Genomic DNA, 15,548 nt, shown 5'->3' on the forward strand with positions numbered 1-15,548 from the left:
TATGCAATGCTAGTCGTATAGGATAGGCTAAGCCCAACTGCCGACCACTCCGTATCAGAACAGTTAAAATTTGAAAGTTACGATAGTCAAAGTTTACGTACACAAACACGGAAATCCACTTGATATCCATAGTAACTGCACGAATGCAGGGCTACATGTTTTCTCAGTGACGAGTTCGAAGAGCGCATATTTAACCGCAGGGCATTTTATTATGCCTTCAAATTCTTTTTGTTCCATATTGACTTCCATTGAGCATCTGATCCATCGAAGTCTGATCGGGTCAAATAAAAGTGGCAAATTACATTGCTCGGAGAGGCGGAGAGCACCAAGAGTCCAAGAGCCAGTCATTTACATCAGGTTGTACGTGCGCCAGCTCCTTTACAGACAATAAAACCTTGGCTTCCACATAGCAACAAGTAATCTAGGCACTCTACATGGCACTCTACAAATCCTGACGAATCCAGTTTTATGCTCCGCATTCAACAATTTAAAAAAAAAAAGTAAAAATGAGGCCTTACTCTAGCGGCAGGTTTTTTGTGCTGTTGCTAAGAGAGGTTTTCGTTCAGTATCAGGTTATAGCAAAAAAAAGCTGAGGCTTGAGAGATAACCATATATGGACATAGCGAAGGCCAGTTTTTGATTATCTAACCGGGCATACTCGGTGTTTTTATCGTAACAATCTTATAGCATTACTCGGTTTTTCTTTTAGAACGACCTTCCTTTCTTCGCCTCTATAAAAATTTATCACACTCGATGCCGGAGGGTCATGATAAAGCAGAATTTTGCGGTGCTGTTTTTTACACTGGTGGAAAAAAATATATATATATTGAAAAACAAAAAAATAGATTGAAACAATGGAATGGCAACGACTGCCTTCCAGCTGTTACGAGTATGAGATAGTTTGCAAAAAAAGAGCGAATCGTATATTCCGCTGAGCCTTTGAGTTGTACGACTGCTAATGCTAATGCTCCGTATTCACGACAAGATGTTGGTAAAGCTGTTCTTTGCCGTCGTGACGTATAAAATTTCAAAAAGAGATATTGAACAGTCAGTTTCAAGCATACAAGTGGTCAGTTAAGGAAGAGCAAAAATTAAATGTTCAGATTTCTATACAGAAAATGAAAAAAGAAAGGCTAATATGGTGAAAGTTTTTTTACTCGTCTTTGTAAGCGGAAATCTAGCGCAAGAAGATCAATATTCAGGACGAATAATTCAAAACATAAACCGATAAACGTAGCCACTATGTTGTATACTACACATTTCATTTTATTTTCACTATTCAATTGTTGTGTTCCAATCAAGTAATTGTATAATTAACGTAAGTAATGATCGCAATGAATTATACGCCTAAACCATGGTCGGCCGTCCATGCCTTGGAATAATGTTTCCTGTCGCCGATGGGTCTTTTTAAGAGCAGGTTAGATACCACCCACCCGAAACTCGTTTTTGAATCTACGGATTTTTTTTTTCCGAAGGAGAAAGTTTTCGTCAAATGAGATTCTACGTTCGATAAACCAGTTTCTTTCATAACGCTGTCTTGCCGAAAGGGTTGTTGTTTACATCACGAAAAGAAGTAAAGCAGGCGGCTGGCCGGAGTGATGTGTTCGCTTTTTCTTACTCCCGGCAAAATGAAATTCAGGCTGAAAAGGTTACGACCGCTCTGTGTCAGATTCGTCGTAAATTTAGACCAATCAAGAATCCGTTTATCAGAAGACTTTAGAATGGTTTTTCAATACTTCAAACAATGAGTCCCATCACTAGATTCAGAAATTTACGGACAAGAAATCAAAACGCTGACCTTCATTGTATATCTGTACTATAAAATTCACACGTTTGTCATGATTTTTCTAGTTGCTACGTCAATAATAGGGGCAGCGTTGCAATGCTCTACTTCGAATCGGTCGGTTGAACACAACTTTCCACCAATCTCTGTATAGCGTGTTAATAATCGTCAATAATTTGAAACTGAAACAAGCAAATATCGGCCGTTAGTCGATGTTAAAGTAAAGTGAAGGCTTAACGAATTCGTTTACAGATTTTGTGTCCAAAAATTGAAATGAAAAAGAGTGTTAGAACTAAACATGGGGGATAACAAATAACTATGAAAAACGGATACCAACAGAAGACTTTTACGACGATCTCAACTCGAAATGTTTCTCGAAAAGTCCTGGAGGGATTTTGTTTTGTTTTGTTTTTTCTTAAGGCTGGAAACATATTTGTACTGCTGACATCTAGCATCTTGCTTTTAAATTATATTGACTGTGAATTAGCCGCACAAAATGCGGCTTAGTTTTGTCACGTCTTTATGGCGAGTGAAACGACTTACAGCCACGATCTCTACCGAACTTAGCAAACACGGCATCTGCGCAAATTTGGATTTGGGCAGAATCACCAGATTGAGCAATTTAGCGCGTTTTTAACTTTAAAGGACGAGTGTTGCAACCGACGTGGATATTTTAACTTGTACATGGGAAGTTAATGGAATAATAATAATGAAATAATTCTGGCGTTCTGATTACTCAAAAGTCTCAAAATCTTAATCTCCATGGTCTTCGTCTCTGAAAGGAAAATAAAGTGATTATTTCCCCCTTTTTCGGGATTAAAAAAAAGTCCAGGGTGGCAACACTGGTCACGTTACAACTATTCAACTTTCAGCTCGACGTTTCTGCAGTTACTATAAGGAACAAGAGGAGAGTCAATTGATTCTGTTGCTTGCGCAACAGTTCGTATTCCATTGCTGTCAATCAGGTATTTATAGAAACTTGTTATCTTCGAACTATTAATAACTCGACTATTAATAGCCAATGTAAAAAGTAATCGTTACTACACATAGTTCGATGTGGTAATGCGAGATGTCTTCAATGCCCCATATAAGAATTCACTAAAGTGTTCACACTTCTCGGTCTACCACCAATTGAAACACGCCAGTTTACGAAGGAATCGATAAAGGCCAGTCCAAGAATGGTCAATTTTGTCGCTGCGGCCGTTCTATTTGTAATCACAATTTATTACTGGCAACAAAAAAAAATCAGAGAAGTTTCCGTTTACCTCCCGGACCCAAGCAACATTTCATCTTTGGCAATTTGATAGAGTTGGTTCACTCAGCATGGATTAAAGGGGAATACCCATGCCTTACGTTTGCGCGGTGGGCTGTTCAGGTAAAATATGTTCCCTATATGTCTAAATTCTTTCCACGAAAAATTGTCAGTCAAATTAAACAATTCCCCGTAGAATTCAACAGCTTATGCCGTTGAGCGTTGAGGTACCCAGAAAAATACATTAAAATTGCGTCACCCATAAATGATTCAATACCCGTATAATGTTATCCAGATGTTATCAACTCTTCCAAAGGTAACAAGTGCAAAGGTAATGCTGCCATTTTTTTTTCATTTTGATATCAATACGATATTTACACTTGGCCTCCTTTTAGTTTTATATTTAGGAAAGGAATGTGCCCATCCAATTGTAAACATGATTAGCTAATTCCACTGATCGGTGGTGTGGTAATTGGGAGACATGACAAGGTCAAAAGGCTTAGAATTAAACGAGATATCTCAATTACAAAATCGATAGCAGATAGCCTACCCTTTACATAACAGAAAAATTGGTGTCAGTTTAAAATACCTATTTCGATGCACTAGGAAGAAATTCTAAATGTTCTGCTATTAAAAAAAAGAATAGACCAACAATTTGGTTACACTGTAAACGCACAGCTCTCAAATGCAAAACTCGATAAGACGCAATACGGCCAAGTTCAGTGAAAGTTGATTCTTCTCATCAAAGATTTAAATCTGACAATTGTACGAGCTTCAGCAAACAGAATAATCAAACTCAATTAGTCTTCAAACTATATAAAGCTGAAAAGAAAATTGAGTCGAGACAAGTGATTACTGATTGGGCCTACGCAACAGTTTATTTTCATCGCTGCTTATAAGATATTTATAGCAACTTGTTATCGAAGAAGTATTATTTATAGCCCATGTCAAAAATACAATCTTTACTAGAGTGTTCGATGGGCTAATGCAAACTGGGTTATCATCGACCCTATAAAAATGACTCGTGAGTGTAGTCGCCACTCATTGAAACACGCCAGTCTAAGAAAGGGGTCGACAATACGAACAAAGCTTGTTAAGCACTAGAATGGTTAATTTTGTCAGCATAGCGTTTGCAGCCGTTCTTTTAATTATCACTATTTTTTACTTTTGGCGAAAAAATCAGAAGAACTACCGTTTACCTCCTGGACCAAAGCGAAATCTCATCTTTGGCAATTTGATGGAATTGGTTTACTCAACATTAGTTAAAGGTGAATCGCCCTTTATCAAACTTGCGCAATGGGCTTTTCAGGTAAACAACGAGTCTTTCAAAATTAAAAATGTAATTCTCATAAAAATTCCCTAATTATCAGACGGGACCGATTTGCTATTTGCGGTTCTTTAGACAACAAGTCATCGTAATTTCAGACGCAAGGGTTGCTCAACGGTTATGTGTCAATCAGGCGGATAAGTTCAGTGAACGGCCACCGGGACTACTTTTATCACGAGTGCTCAAGGACAAAGGTAAAGCGCTGAAATAGCCATCAGGCTGATAAGAGATTGATGGCGGTTCACTGATGCATTAGAACAAATAAAACTAAACTTTACTTTTATGGTTTTATCCTAAATAATCACGACGAAATTGTTTGTTGATTATTTAACATATTCGAGCAATAAGCAGATAATTACGATTAAACTCAAAACATTAAAGGAATCGTGTTCAATGACGGGCCGTCGTGGAAGGAACATCGAACATTTCTGACTCACGAATTCCGTAAGTATGGATTTGGAAAACAATCAATGGAGCAGAGAATTCAATATGTGGTTGATGAATATCTTCATCAAATAACCGTAAGTGTTTTCCCGAAAACTGGAAAATGTATGTTGTAACTAAAATGTTATCAACAAATTAGAAAACAAATGGCCTAATTCACGATCCGCATCCGAACATTGCGACGGCAGTTTATAACATTATTTGGACAGTGATCAGCGGGGATCAATTCAAATGGGGTGATCCATTTTTGCAAAAAGTCATTAAAAACCTTGAAACCAATTTACAAGCTGTCGAGCTCACCGGACCTCATAACTACGTCACTATTCTCACGTAAAAGAAATTATCTAGCTTTTTTAAAAATTACATCTGTCTTTAGCTGACTTTTTAAACAGCGTATTCCATTTGCTCTGGCACAATTTTTTGCACTTGTGGAAAATTACCTTGATGAGGTTAGTTTACTTTAAACAACTCATCGGCAAGTTTAAGAAGCACCAAAAACAATCTACAAACTCCGAGGAAGAGGAGTCTATGATGCTCGATTACTTGGTAAAAATGCAAGACAGTAAAAATTGTGGTGAACCGACCTACTTCTCCGGTATGTTGTCAAGTACTAATAATTTCGCAAAACGCTTCTTAATTACTATCGAATATCAACAGAAACACAATTACTTTGGCTCGTTTCTGACCTGTTTATCGCCGGCGGTGAGACAACCATAACCACCATTCGCTGGATTCTGCTGTGCTTGGCGTTGTATCCTGAAGTTCAGGAACGAGTACGACGAGAAATAACTGAAGTGTTCGGTCGGGACTCAACACCTGCGTAAATAAATTTTAATGTTAACATAGTGTTTTCATCCTTCAAAGCTTAAAAAGAATATTATAGTAGGTCTATTTGAATACGTTTTATCCTCAGATATTGTCAGCGAACACAAACGCCTTACACAGAAGCATTCATAAATGAGGTACTTCGCATGGGCGGAGTCACTCCAGGAATGTGGCGTAATACCAGTCAAGATGCAACGTACGAGGTTGTTTCCCATTATTTATACAAAATTGAAACGAAGAAACTTATTTTCATTCCTCACAGAACTACGATATTCCAAAAGACACATGGGTTCTACTCCACTTTTACGCAATGAATAATAACCGGGATCAATGGGAAGACGCGAGGAAATTCAAGCCAGAAAGATTCTTAAATAAAGAAGGAATGTTCTGCAAAAATGAAAACCTCTTGGCATTCTCAATTGGTAAAGCCCTTTGTTAGTTTTTCGTTGTTGCATTAACTGATGAATTTTAAACAGGAAGGAGAGAGTGCCCAGGTCAAGGATTGGCACAGGCAGAACTTTACCTTTTTACGGTCGGAATTCTGCAGAAATTTAAAGTTGCTCTACCCAATGATGAAAAAAACATCGATGTCAATAACGGACAATTTGGGATTACTTACACACCACCACATCATAGACTACAATTTATCGCTGTTTAAGATTGATCGTTTATGAACGCATGCTTTTCATCCTTAACCTTTATAACTGAACGTCTTTGCTTAAGTTTAATTCACATTCTTAATTCCTAAACTAGAATATTTGCACATACTTATGTTAATTGATGAATTAGTTTTGTATTAAAACTGTCGCAGCAAATGCTCATTAAAAATTACGACGCCTCTCGAATTTCTTAAAGGGTTCCGTTAAGTAATTTGCGGACAGTTCGCATACGGTCAGTTAAGGAATCCTATAAACAAAAAATGAAATTTGTCAATTAAAAAAAAAATTCGAAACAAAAGGCTTAAAATGAAACACGTACGCAAGAATCAGAACTGAGGCGACTCCTTTTTTCGCGGCAACGAGATTCTTTCAATTGCTGCAGTTGAAGGAGACGAGATTTCCAGCCTCGTGTAGGAGCTCTCCAAGCACACCACCTTTGATGTTGAGCAACTGGATCCACTGTTGTTCTAACTGAATCATTCTTCTCTGTCAAATTTTTTTGGCTTAAATATGGTTCTATAGACCATTTCCTATTGCAGTAATCACATTTCAATAACATGTCATCTTGGAGGAATTTCCAGCCAGTAAGAACAAAAGTAAAACTAGAGAGATGAACATCAGGTATGGCTGTTGTTTCTAAAAACCAGTCAAATATTTCCTTGATCTGAAGCAAATGAACAAAATTCATTACGATGGACAAAATACGATTATTGTATTGTGGAATCTTACCTCATCTTGTAATTCAGATACTTTGCAAAGAGCTTCAATGTTTTTAAAGGCCAACAACTGCTGCTGAATTGTGTCTTGAAGTTCCATATTTGATACATGTTCAATCTCCAAAACAGAGTCCGGAACTTGATTGGTGGAGTATAAGCAAAATTTGGAGTGAGCCGAAGCTAATCTTGATTTAAGTTTTGAACATGCATGTTTGTCTATAGAAAAGAAAAATTTTCAAGTAAAGGTAGCAATAAAAATAAAATAATTTTATACATGGAGCATCCTTGGTTGGCGATGGAAGAGTAACACTCATGAACTGGTGGCACATAACACATTTTAATACGTCTTTTTCGGCAATCTCCCAACCATGCAAAGCACACAGAGGAGGATCAACTGGTTTTCCTGACCAATTGAAGACATCATAAGTTTTCAGGCGTTTCAGAAAGCTTTCGCGAGTGGGATCTTTTGAAGGTACATCATGATATCTGCCAACAATAAAAATTTATTCAGTATATCATACAACTTTAAAGATTCATAACTAAGTAACTAACAATTTTTGGATAAGGGTTTGGTCAAGTTTGCGTTTTCTATTCAACGTGGCCATTTCAATAAAAATGCTGTTTTAACTTGATTGGAAAATAATCCAACCCAGATCCAACCTAACTAACCAAGACCTCAGTATCAAATGCCGCCTAGATTCTTTTCTTTCTTTCGAAAATCGAAATGTACAAAACTGTCGTCTGCTATACTTGGGCTGTTTGTTGTTGTCGGATCTCGGGAAAGAACTGAGTAGTTAAAAGTGAAAACTGTTTGTCTACCAGTCTACGTTTTCTGGTTTAAAAAATGAACAATTTATATTTTCTATATCTTTATCTTTTACATAGATGTAAATTACTTGCCAACTGATGCATAAATCGTGAAAAAATAAGCCCAAATCCTTCTTTCAAGTTGATTGTTATCAGTTAGTTTCTCGGCCTTCCTGTTAACGGCCATACCACGTAGAACGCACCCGGTCTCGTCAGCTCCCGGAAGTTAAGCTACGTCGGGTCCCGTTAGTACTTGGATGGGTGACCGCTTGGGAATACGGGATGCAGTTGGCATTATCTTTTTTGTTCTGGGTGAATAATTTATACGTAAATTACAACATATTATTATTACTTTCTTAATCAGACGCTATTTTTTTCTATTTTTGTAGAGGATCATCATTTTGTAGATAATTGTTTACATTCAATGTTTATTAATTTTCTAAATCATTTGTATGGCCGCTATCTAAGCGTGTTCTTACTGAGCGCAAGAACGGACAAGAATTCGTTCTTATTATAACTTCAAAGATATAACAGGTGTGGAGAAACAAAAGGTAAGACCGGGATGCTTAATAATAGCGGTGGCATGAATCGATTCGTTACAGAAAGAAGGGTTAATCACCCCGTGAGAGTATAGTTGAATTATTTGGCCTGAACAATTTAATTGTCGCTGCTCTTTCAAGCAATAGTGTATACAATGAAAAGAGAATTCGCTCCTAAAGAAATTGACAGATAAAGCTCGAACAAATCCACAAAAACATTTTTTACGCGGCGAACGCAGAATTAATTTTCTGTCATATTTGGCTGACATCAATGCTAGCTAACTTATTTTAGAAAAAAGAAACGCTAGTAAGCAGATAGTAAACAGACTCTGATGGGTTATGATCACCAACAGCCGACTGAACTCGCACCACTTCATTATGAGGTAGTACGTATAAACGTTTAAACCAATTTCATTAATCGAAAGTATTCGTTATTTAATTCTTATAGATTCCAACCGCGGACACAGGATGCGCGATGTTCAGCTTTTGATCCCTACACAATATTGGCTCTTTTGACGTTTGGAATTTTCCTCATCTACTTGTTCAGCATAGTGTTCAATCAGTTGGCAATCACGGCTCGCGGTCGTAAAATCAGAGGCGTCAGCGAAAAACAGACAGACATGATTTACTCGTGTTTGTTACGAGGTCACGAACTGTGGGGGTGTTAACTCACGGCTAAAATATTTCAAACAATTTTTTTTGTTACAATTCTCTCATTAATAAGCGCTCAGTTTAAAATTTAGTTGTCAACCCAACCAGTTCTTGTGCATCAACGTTCTTCTTTTTCAAACGGTTAAAGACCCGATCCAGTTAATAAAGTGCAATCAGTCGAAAGAAAGTATTCGGGCAGTGCGGAAGTGTTTCCTACTCCGGTGTCTCTGTCAATTGTGGCGTTAGTGATCTGTCGCTGAATTTTATTAGAGAAAAATGAAGAAAATTTTCAGTTTCCTAACTTTGCTGACAGTGGTGTTGCCTCAGATCAATTGTTCTGAGCCCTCAATTATCAATTCCAGTTACCACATTGGTAAGCCAAACTTTTTCGTGATTTAGCCATTTGATCAACTGAAATAATTTTTTATTTAATTAAAGGAGAAGCTCGAGGAGGTTATGACGGAGGAGGCAGCTACGGCGGAGGAGGTTACGGCGGAGGACATGGTCACGGATCCATTTCAATCGATCCCGTTTCCATATTGGGTCTATTGTCGTTGGGTAAATTGATTGCGTTCACTTGTCTTTTAAAACTAATTTGAGTCTTATGCGGAACACCTTTGCGACTGGTTTAGGAGCGGTTTTATTGCGAAGTATTCTCACCTTACTGCCAGCCACGAGCGCTAGGAGTCTGGACGTGACGGACATCAATCTTCCACTGATGCTTTCAGATATTCCCGAGGCCATCGCCAATTGGCATGAAACGAAGAGTAACCAACACGTCGTCTACGAAAGGTAGCGTAATCCAGTTGGAATTTGAATTAGACACTAATGTTATTGTCGATAACAAAGGAGCGCTGACGAGCGAGATGACGATGGCAATCCGACGGCTCCGATTCGCCATTATTTGTCTATGCTTAAGACGGACAGATCTTGTCTCCCGCATTTTCTTTGCCAATTCTGGAAGCCCAGATCTATGGAAGAAGAGACTTTCCTCGACATTGTCATGTTAGTTTCTTATAGTGCATATTTTTTCTTGTCCATTCAAATAATTCTTTCAATTGTTATACGATCTCCATAGGCTAACCACTGTCGAATGGAATGGTCTGGCGAAAAGTGCTGCTATCTACGACCAGTTGAAGCAACCAGATTCATCGGCAGCACAGCGATTTTGTGCCCAAGCCCGTTCTGAATGCATAAAGGGAGAATTCGATTTGAAGAAACAACTATGAACTTTTTGGAATGACACAATTTCGATGAATAATTTTTCAAATGAGTACAAGTGTATTGAGAATACAGATTACAAAACAAATTTCCCCGTGTAATATAAGAACCTTTGCCTGTTAAATTCACCCCAAGGTATAAAATCTCCATTATTCCAAAAAGTCATCTCCCGTAAAAATGTTCCCAATTACGTTATAGCAATACGAGTAATTAAAACAAAGCCATTAGATCGGCCAGTCCGCAATCGCTTGCTGATGGTCCGCTGCTGTCGTCGTCACAATAATGCGGATCGAAATCCGTCGTCTCCGCACTTTTCTCCACCTGATCGACATAACGGGCAGTGTCTATCTCACCGAAGTGATGCGCCAGCGACGTTCTATTTAAAGAAAAAACAAATCATAAACAACATCGTTGTTAATCACTATGTATACTGAGTTTACTAATAGAAGAAATAATTATATGAACTGGGAAACGATTTGGTTTTCCAGCTGTTTCACATCCGTCACCACGAGTGACGGAACAATTACACGTGCTGTACACACAGCGTAACTTTTACTGGGACGCCATTCAAACTTTGAGCCAGTTATATCTATACTTGCGCTCTAAAGCCAGTGGATAATATGGCAGTAATGTATGCAACGTTTCTCTCTCTATACTAGATACACACACACACACAGGAGAAAGGGGTGTGTAGATCTATTCTAACCCAGCCAGCCATATTATAGAAATGCAGGTCTAAGTTGTACGAGTTGAGTTATACATGTAGAGTTGCATGGCTCTGAGCGCCAGGGCCGGTTGCCTGTTCCACGCGATCGCGTCATTGCCCAGCTTGCAGAGAAGAGTTTTCGGACAGGAGGCCGGATGACGACGGATGGCTTCTGCGACCCGCTGACCCACCCGGACCGACTCCTTCAATAACTGCAGGCGATGCGATGATTTCGATGTCAACTCTTCGACGTCGCCGTCGCCGTCGTCGTCGACTGACGACCAACTTTCCTGCCATGGCTCCTCCTTCATCGTTGCGGGTTATTGTGTTTTGTTTGTTTGGAATTTTTTGAATTTCCCGGTTCAAAAAGAAAACAAAAAATAACAAGCCCAAACTTTAGTTAAAAGCGATTCATTTAGTCATAAGTGACGTGTTATCTTTTAATGCGATTTTACCAGGTAGTTGTGGGTGATGTTATCTAACATGTTGTGAAACTCTTCCGGCCGATCGGACAATTGCAGCGGCTGAAGCGATAACCGCGAATCGAATATGGTTAATTGAATAAACATTCAAATTTGTTTTTATTACGTATGTAATACCAGGTTCATGTCGGAGACTTGGACACTTCTGACGCTGCGGTTCAACAAGTTGTAAATGATGTTGAAGAGGAAGACGCCGAAACCCAGTGAGGCCAAGACGACGTAAGGGTCAACGTAATCATTTCCGTACTCGCTAGAAATTCAATTGTTGATATTAACAGTAGCCTATATATAGTAATTAAAGTGTGTATAAAAGTTCAGAATTAATTACATACCTGGCCCCGTATCCTCCGCCGTAACTTCCTCCACCACGAGCTTGTACTTCCATAGCCAGCAGAAGAAGAATAAACACTGAATAATAATCCAAAGGCGCGGATCTTTATTGATAAATGGATTTGACACGTCGTCCATGCAACGAGAGTGATGACAGGCCATTCGAGATCATTCAACTCGGGTTATCCCACGCTATGTATATTCTGATATTAAATAAAAGGAATTTGTTTTTTTTTCGTCATTCCAACTTGATGATGACGCACTTTTGTACGGCCCGTTGAGCTTCGATGATTTTCTTCAAGATTATTCTTCAACTTTTTCTTTGATCATATTTCATTCGCTCTACAATAATCGGAATTTCTATGGAAAAATAGGATTGTACAGGTTAAAAACAAGAGAATCAAACCGATGCGCACGTATATACATAAATACAACCGCCGATGGCATATTGCCGTTATACGTAGCATCAGCTATACACAAGTCCGGAAATGTCCGACAGCGAACGGAGCGACGCCGAATCACAAAAGAAACGTTGTGAAAGTGTTAATGCCCGCGTGACAGAGTTGCGGGAAAACAATCAGATAAGAAGAAAACAAAAAAACGAAAAAAGGAGCTAGCGCGGGCATACTATAGGCGCGGCGAATCAAAAGTTACAAGCCGGAGAATCGACGGTGCATAACAGTCAAAAATATACGCAGGTGGCTATATATTCTATTATTCAATAAATTAATAGGATTAAATTCTAAAGCGAAATGTCAAGTCCAATGATTAAACAACCCGATGTCTCCCACGTTTAGCTCGTCGATTATCTAACTGAATTAAATTGATCGTTGTTTTTGTTACGTAAAATAGTAATTTCGAAATTACGGAAATTCTAGCGTGTCCAAAGTATATTACCACATGAATGGTGCGAGGCTATCTTGGGTGTATACATTGCATCGATTACTTTGTTATCTATAAATATTGCTGGATATTTCGAACGTATTTCGGTGACGTCAATCGGCAGAGCCCATCGTATAACGTGGATTAGATCATTCTACAAAACTGCGCAATAACTCAACACCTCGCGATCCGCTTTGAACTTGTTGAAAGGGCGGCATCAAGAGAACTTTTGTGTGGATTACATTAAGAGTTTCCGAGAAATGGGAACTGGACATCAGCGCTACCTTCCGCTACCGTTGATGTAACCAACGCAGGATTAAAATAATAAGCCAACAAGCGTCGGGTCGACCTTTTGATGTATGTTACTCGGTTGATTTTTGCGCAACATTTTCTACGTATTATATATTCTCGCCACATGTACTCTAATACCGTTCCTTTTCGGTGAGCTGATTAAAATTTCATGGACGGCAGTTCATAAGGATTCAGTGTACGGTATTAAAAGATTGAAAATGGGACCAAATGACCCAGTCGATTCCGATAAGATAATTCTTCAATGAAATTTTCGGTGAAGCTAAAATGGCGTTATCAAGTGTATAACTAAATAAAACAGTACGAATCTAGCATTATTAAATTCGATTAAGTTAAGCAAAAAGGTACCTTTGACTTCAATTTGTATTTATTACAATTGAAATATGAAAAAGAACAAAACAAAAAAATAACATTTCATGGTATTATCTGATGGCGTATACGCCACAAGGGGGGAGAGAAAGAGAGGGCCATAAAATTATATCCTTCTTCCAAAAAATATCCAACGGCGATGTCTTTTTTTCCTTCCATTTTTGAAACGTATCACCACGATGTCGACGAAAAAAGAAGAAAAAAAAGGGAAAACAAATTTTTTTTCCTTTCTCAATCTACAACAATCTAGAGGCCTTTGCCGACGTGCCCAAGAGTAGTCAAAGTGGCCTTTCATGTTACATCCCCCATTTTTTCTTTGTTCCAAACCCAAAACCCAAAAAAACCAAAACCCAAAAAACAAAACAAAAATGTATACGTGTTGTAATATAATGTAGTCTACTCGACGAATTCATTTGTCATCCGCTTTTTATGACCATGTGATTTCATTCCGAGTAGCAGAGACGGCGGCGTCATCATCAGCACCAACGGGGTTCAATCTTCTCTGCTGCTGGGAGGAGGATGAAGAAGAAGACGACCGGAGGCTTTCGGCCAGCAAACATTTGGGAACGATCGTTGAGCACAAATCTTGAAACATCGGCCTATTATTATTCGATTTGATGCCCAGCGTTTCTTGCATCACCCGGTCCACAGTGTGGGCCGAATCGGAATCGCCTAGCCAATAAGCCATGCCAATCCTATGCGTTCCGGATCATAGGAAACATTTTGAAATAATTTATTAATGAATTCATTCTGATTATAAGATATTATTACGTGGCAGTTTGAACGAGAGGATCGTAGATGACGTGCTGATTGGCCGTCAAAGTCTCGCAGATGCGTCGCTGGGTGCAGCGACGCGAGGATCCCGGTCGTCGGACGGACTTGCCTTGGCGGTGGGCCCGCCACAAACCGTTGAAGACGCCGGCCATTTGGTCGAGAATGTCCAGACTTTCCTCCTCGGCGGTGGCCATGGCGGGGGGTTCGTTCAGGTCTCTGGTGAGGAGTAGCGGATTGTCCATCAGCAGCAGACGGTCGATGCTGTGAAAATCGGACATGAAGAGAGGAGCGTCGGCGTCCATAACGCGACCTGTAGCGGCGCTCTGCGTCGCCAGTTGGTACAGCAACACGCCCAGGAATGTCAGAAAAGAAAGGCCACCCAAAATGGAGAAGGCCTTGCCCTTATTAAAAAAACAATTCAAATTCATCACATAGAAAAATACGATCATTAAGATTCAATTGAAATTTGAATTACAGACGAATCCATTCCATAGCTTCCTCCGCCTCCGCCGTAGCTGCCTCCGCCGTAGCTGCCTCCGCCGTGTCCACCACTTCCCCCATAGCTTCCGCCACCTCCGCCGTAGCTGCCTCCGCTTCCGTAGTTGCCTCCGCCGTGGTCCCCGTAATTTCCTCCATGGCCTCCACCACCATAACCGTAGTCTCCACCACCATAACCCCCATAACTTCCCCCTCCGCTTCCATAGCTGCTGCCTAAATACATCCACAATAAATCGAAACAAATTTTTAAAATATTCAAAAATGACGTCCAAATTATTTTTGGATTCATTTTGTATTTTAATCACACCGACCTCCACCGTAGCCTCCTTTTCCTCCTCCACCGTAGCTGCCGCCACTTTTGTAATAGCCTCGGTCTTGACTGGCGGAGTAATCCTCGTCCAGCTCTTCCTCGTCGTCGCTCAACTTGGTCTTACTTTTGCGGACGTAGGCCGGAATTTCCGCCGGCTTCCGGCGCCAACTAATCACGTAGTCGTCGAACGAGCTCATCCTCGCTTCCGATCTCCCGTTTCCAGCAGCCAATCCGGCCAGAGCCTCCAGCAAATCCGGATCCAATTTCTCGGCCAGCGTTTGCCCGGCCGAAACGTACAGGTGGACCGTGTCCAGCTTTTTCAGAATCCATTCCCGATACGGAAGTTTCGACAGCCAGCCAACTTGTCCGATTTTGCGCAACACGCCCCTCGTTACGTCCAGAAAGCGGATGGAATCCGCCAAACTTTGACGCCGTTCGGGTACAACTTGGTTGTCATCCGCCGTGCTGCTGGCCAGAACGAACAGCAAACACGACCACCAGCAGGTGATTAACAAGAATTTCATGTTGAAGTATATAAGAGGCCTAACGATAAATGATTTCAACCGACCACCGTTTCCCAACCAGAGCCCAGGACCGTCTGATCTGTCGTCGGCCATCGATCAGTCAGGTAATGGCTGGCGCAAACAATTGAAGAACGGTACGG

At 40.0% G+C, this 15,548-nt stretch overlaps 5 protein-coding genes and 1 non-coding gene across 9 annotated transcripts; 3 read left to right on the top strand and 3 right to left on the bottom strand.

The window, feature by feature from the left end:
* Positions 1 to 2,619: 2,619 nt before the first annotated feature.
* LOC124199871 (cytochrome P450 2J2-like) lies at positions 2,620 to 6,476 on the top strand. 4 transcript variants are annotated; one of them, XM_046595850.1, is made up of 12 exons: positions 2,684 to 2,748; positions 2,802 to 3,158; positions 3,232 to 3,366; positions 4,219 to 4,344; positions 4,406 to 4,556; positions 4,744 to 4,883; positions 4,946 to 5,136; positions 5,199 to 5,401; positions 5,464 to 5,626; positions 5,720 to 5,834; positions 5,894 to 6,053; positions 6,108 to 6,476. In XM_046595850.1, exons 3-12 carry the CDS (start codon positions 3,301 to 3,303, stop codon positions 6,287 to 6,289), a joined length of 1,497 nt encoding a protein of 498 aa, XP_046451806.1. In that variant the 5' UTR covers positions 2,684 to 2,748; positions 2,802 to 3,158; positions 3,232 to 3,300; the 3' UTR covers positions 6,290 to 6,476. The 4 variants fall into 4 exon arrangements, with proteins under 4 accessions (XP_046451804.1, XP_046451805.1, XP_046451806.1 ...); XM_046595848.1 differs by having other exon boundaries at positions 2,620 to 2,748; positions 2,802 to 4,344; XM_046595849.1 differs by having other exon boundaries at positions 2,657 to 2,748; positions 2,834 to 4,344.
* Positions 6,405 to 7,722, bottom strand: LOC124199880 (nuclear-interacting partner of ALK-like). The gene is made up of 5 exons (XM_046595862.1): positions 7,559 to 7,722; positions 7,281 to 7,492; positions 7,020 to 7,222; positions 6,610 to 6,954; positions 6,405 to 6,537 (listed from the first exon to the last, which is right to left on the bottom strand). Exons 1-5 carry the CDS (start codon positions 7,609 to 7,611, stop codon positions 6,481 to 6,483), a joined length of 870 nt encoding a protein of 289 aa, XP_046451818.1. The 5' UTR covers positions 7,612 to 7,722; the 3' UTR covers positions 6,405 to 6,480.
* A 266-nt stretch (positions 7,723 to 7,988) lies between these two features.
* On the top strand, positions 7,989 to 8,107 carry LOC124201236. The gene has a single exon (XR_006877565.1). It is a non-coding gene; the product is annotated as a 5S ribosomal RNA (ribosomal RNA).
* Positions 8,108 to 8,636: 529 nt separating this feature from the next.
* Positions 8,637 to 10,315, top strand: LOC124199887. The gene is made up of 6 exons (XM_046595866.1): positions 8,637 to 8,735; positions 8,801 to 9,376; positions 9,442 to 9,561; positions 9,636 to 9,795; positions 9,853 to 10,008; positions 10,082 to 10,315. Exons 2-6 carry the CDS (start codon positions 9,280 to 9,282, stop codon positions 10,230 to 10,232), a joined length of 684 nt encoding a protein of 227 aa, XP_046451822.1. The 5' UTR covers positions 8,637 to 8,735; positions 8,801 to 9,279; the 3' UTR covers positions 10,233 to 10,315.
* Positions 10,262 to 11,823, bottom strand: LOC124199888. The gene is made up of 5 exons (XM_046595867.1): positions 11,745 to 11,823; positions 11,530 to 11,662; positions 11,386 to 11,454; positions 10,985 to 11,235; positions 10,262 to 10,600 (listed from the first exon to the last, which is right to left on the bottom strand). Exons 1-5 carry the CDS (start codon positions 11,795 to 11,797, stop codon positions 10,435 to 10,437), a joined length of 672 nt encoding a protein of 223 aa, XP_046451823.1. The 5' UTR covers positions 11,798 to 11,823; the 3' UTR covers positions 10,262 to 10,434.
* Positions 11,824 to 13,278: 1,455 nt separating this feature from the next.
* Positions 13,279 to 15,510, bottom strand: LOC124199889. Its single transcript, XM_046595868.1, has 4 exons — positions 14,886 to 15,510; positions 14,552 to 14,787; positions 14,074 to 14,477; positions 13,279 to 13,997 (listed from the first exon to the last, which is right to left on the bottom strand). The coding sequence occupies exons 1-4, from the start codon at positions 15,499 to 15,501 to the stop codon at positions 13,730 to 13,732; spliced, it is 1,524 nt and encodes a 507-aa protein (XP_046451824.1). The 5' UTR covers positions 15,502 to 15,510; the 3' UTR covers positions 13,279 to 13,729.
* Between the last annotated feature and the right edge of the window lie 38 nt (positions 15,511 to 15,548).

The sequence above is a fragment of the Daphnia pulex genome, chromosome 8 (genome assembly GCF_021134715.1).
Source record: "Daphnia pulex isolate KAP4 chromosome 8, ASM2113471v1".
In the NCBI taxonomy this organism is placed as follows: Eukaryota; Metazoa; Arthropoda; class Branchiopoda; order Diplostraca; family Daphniidae; genus Daphnia; species Daphnia pulex.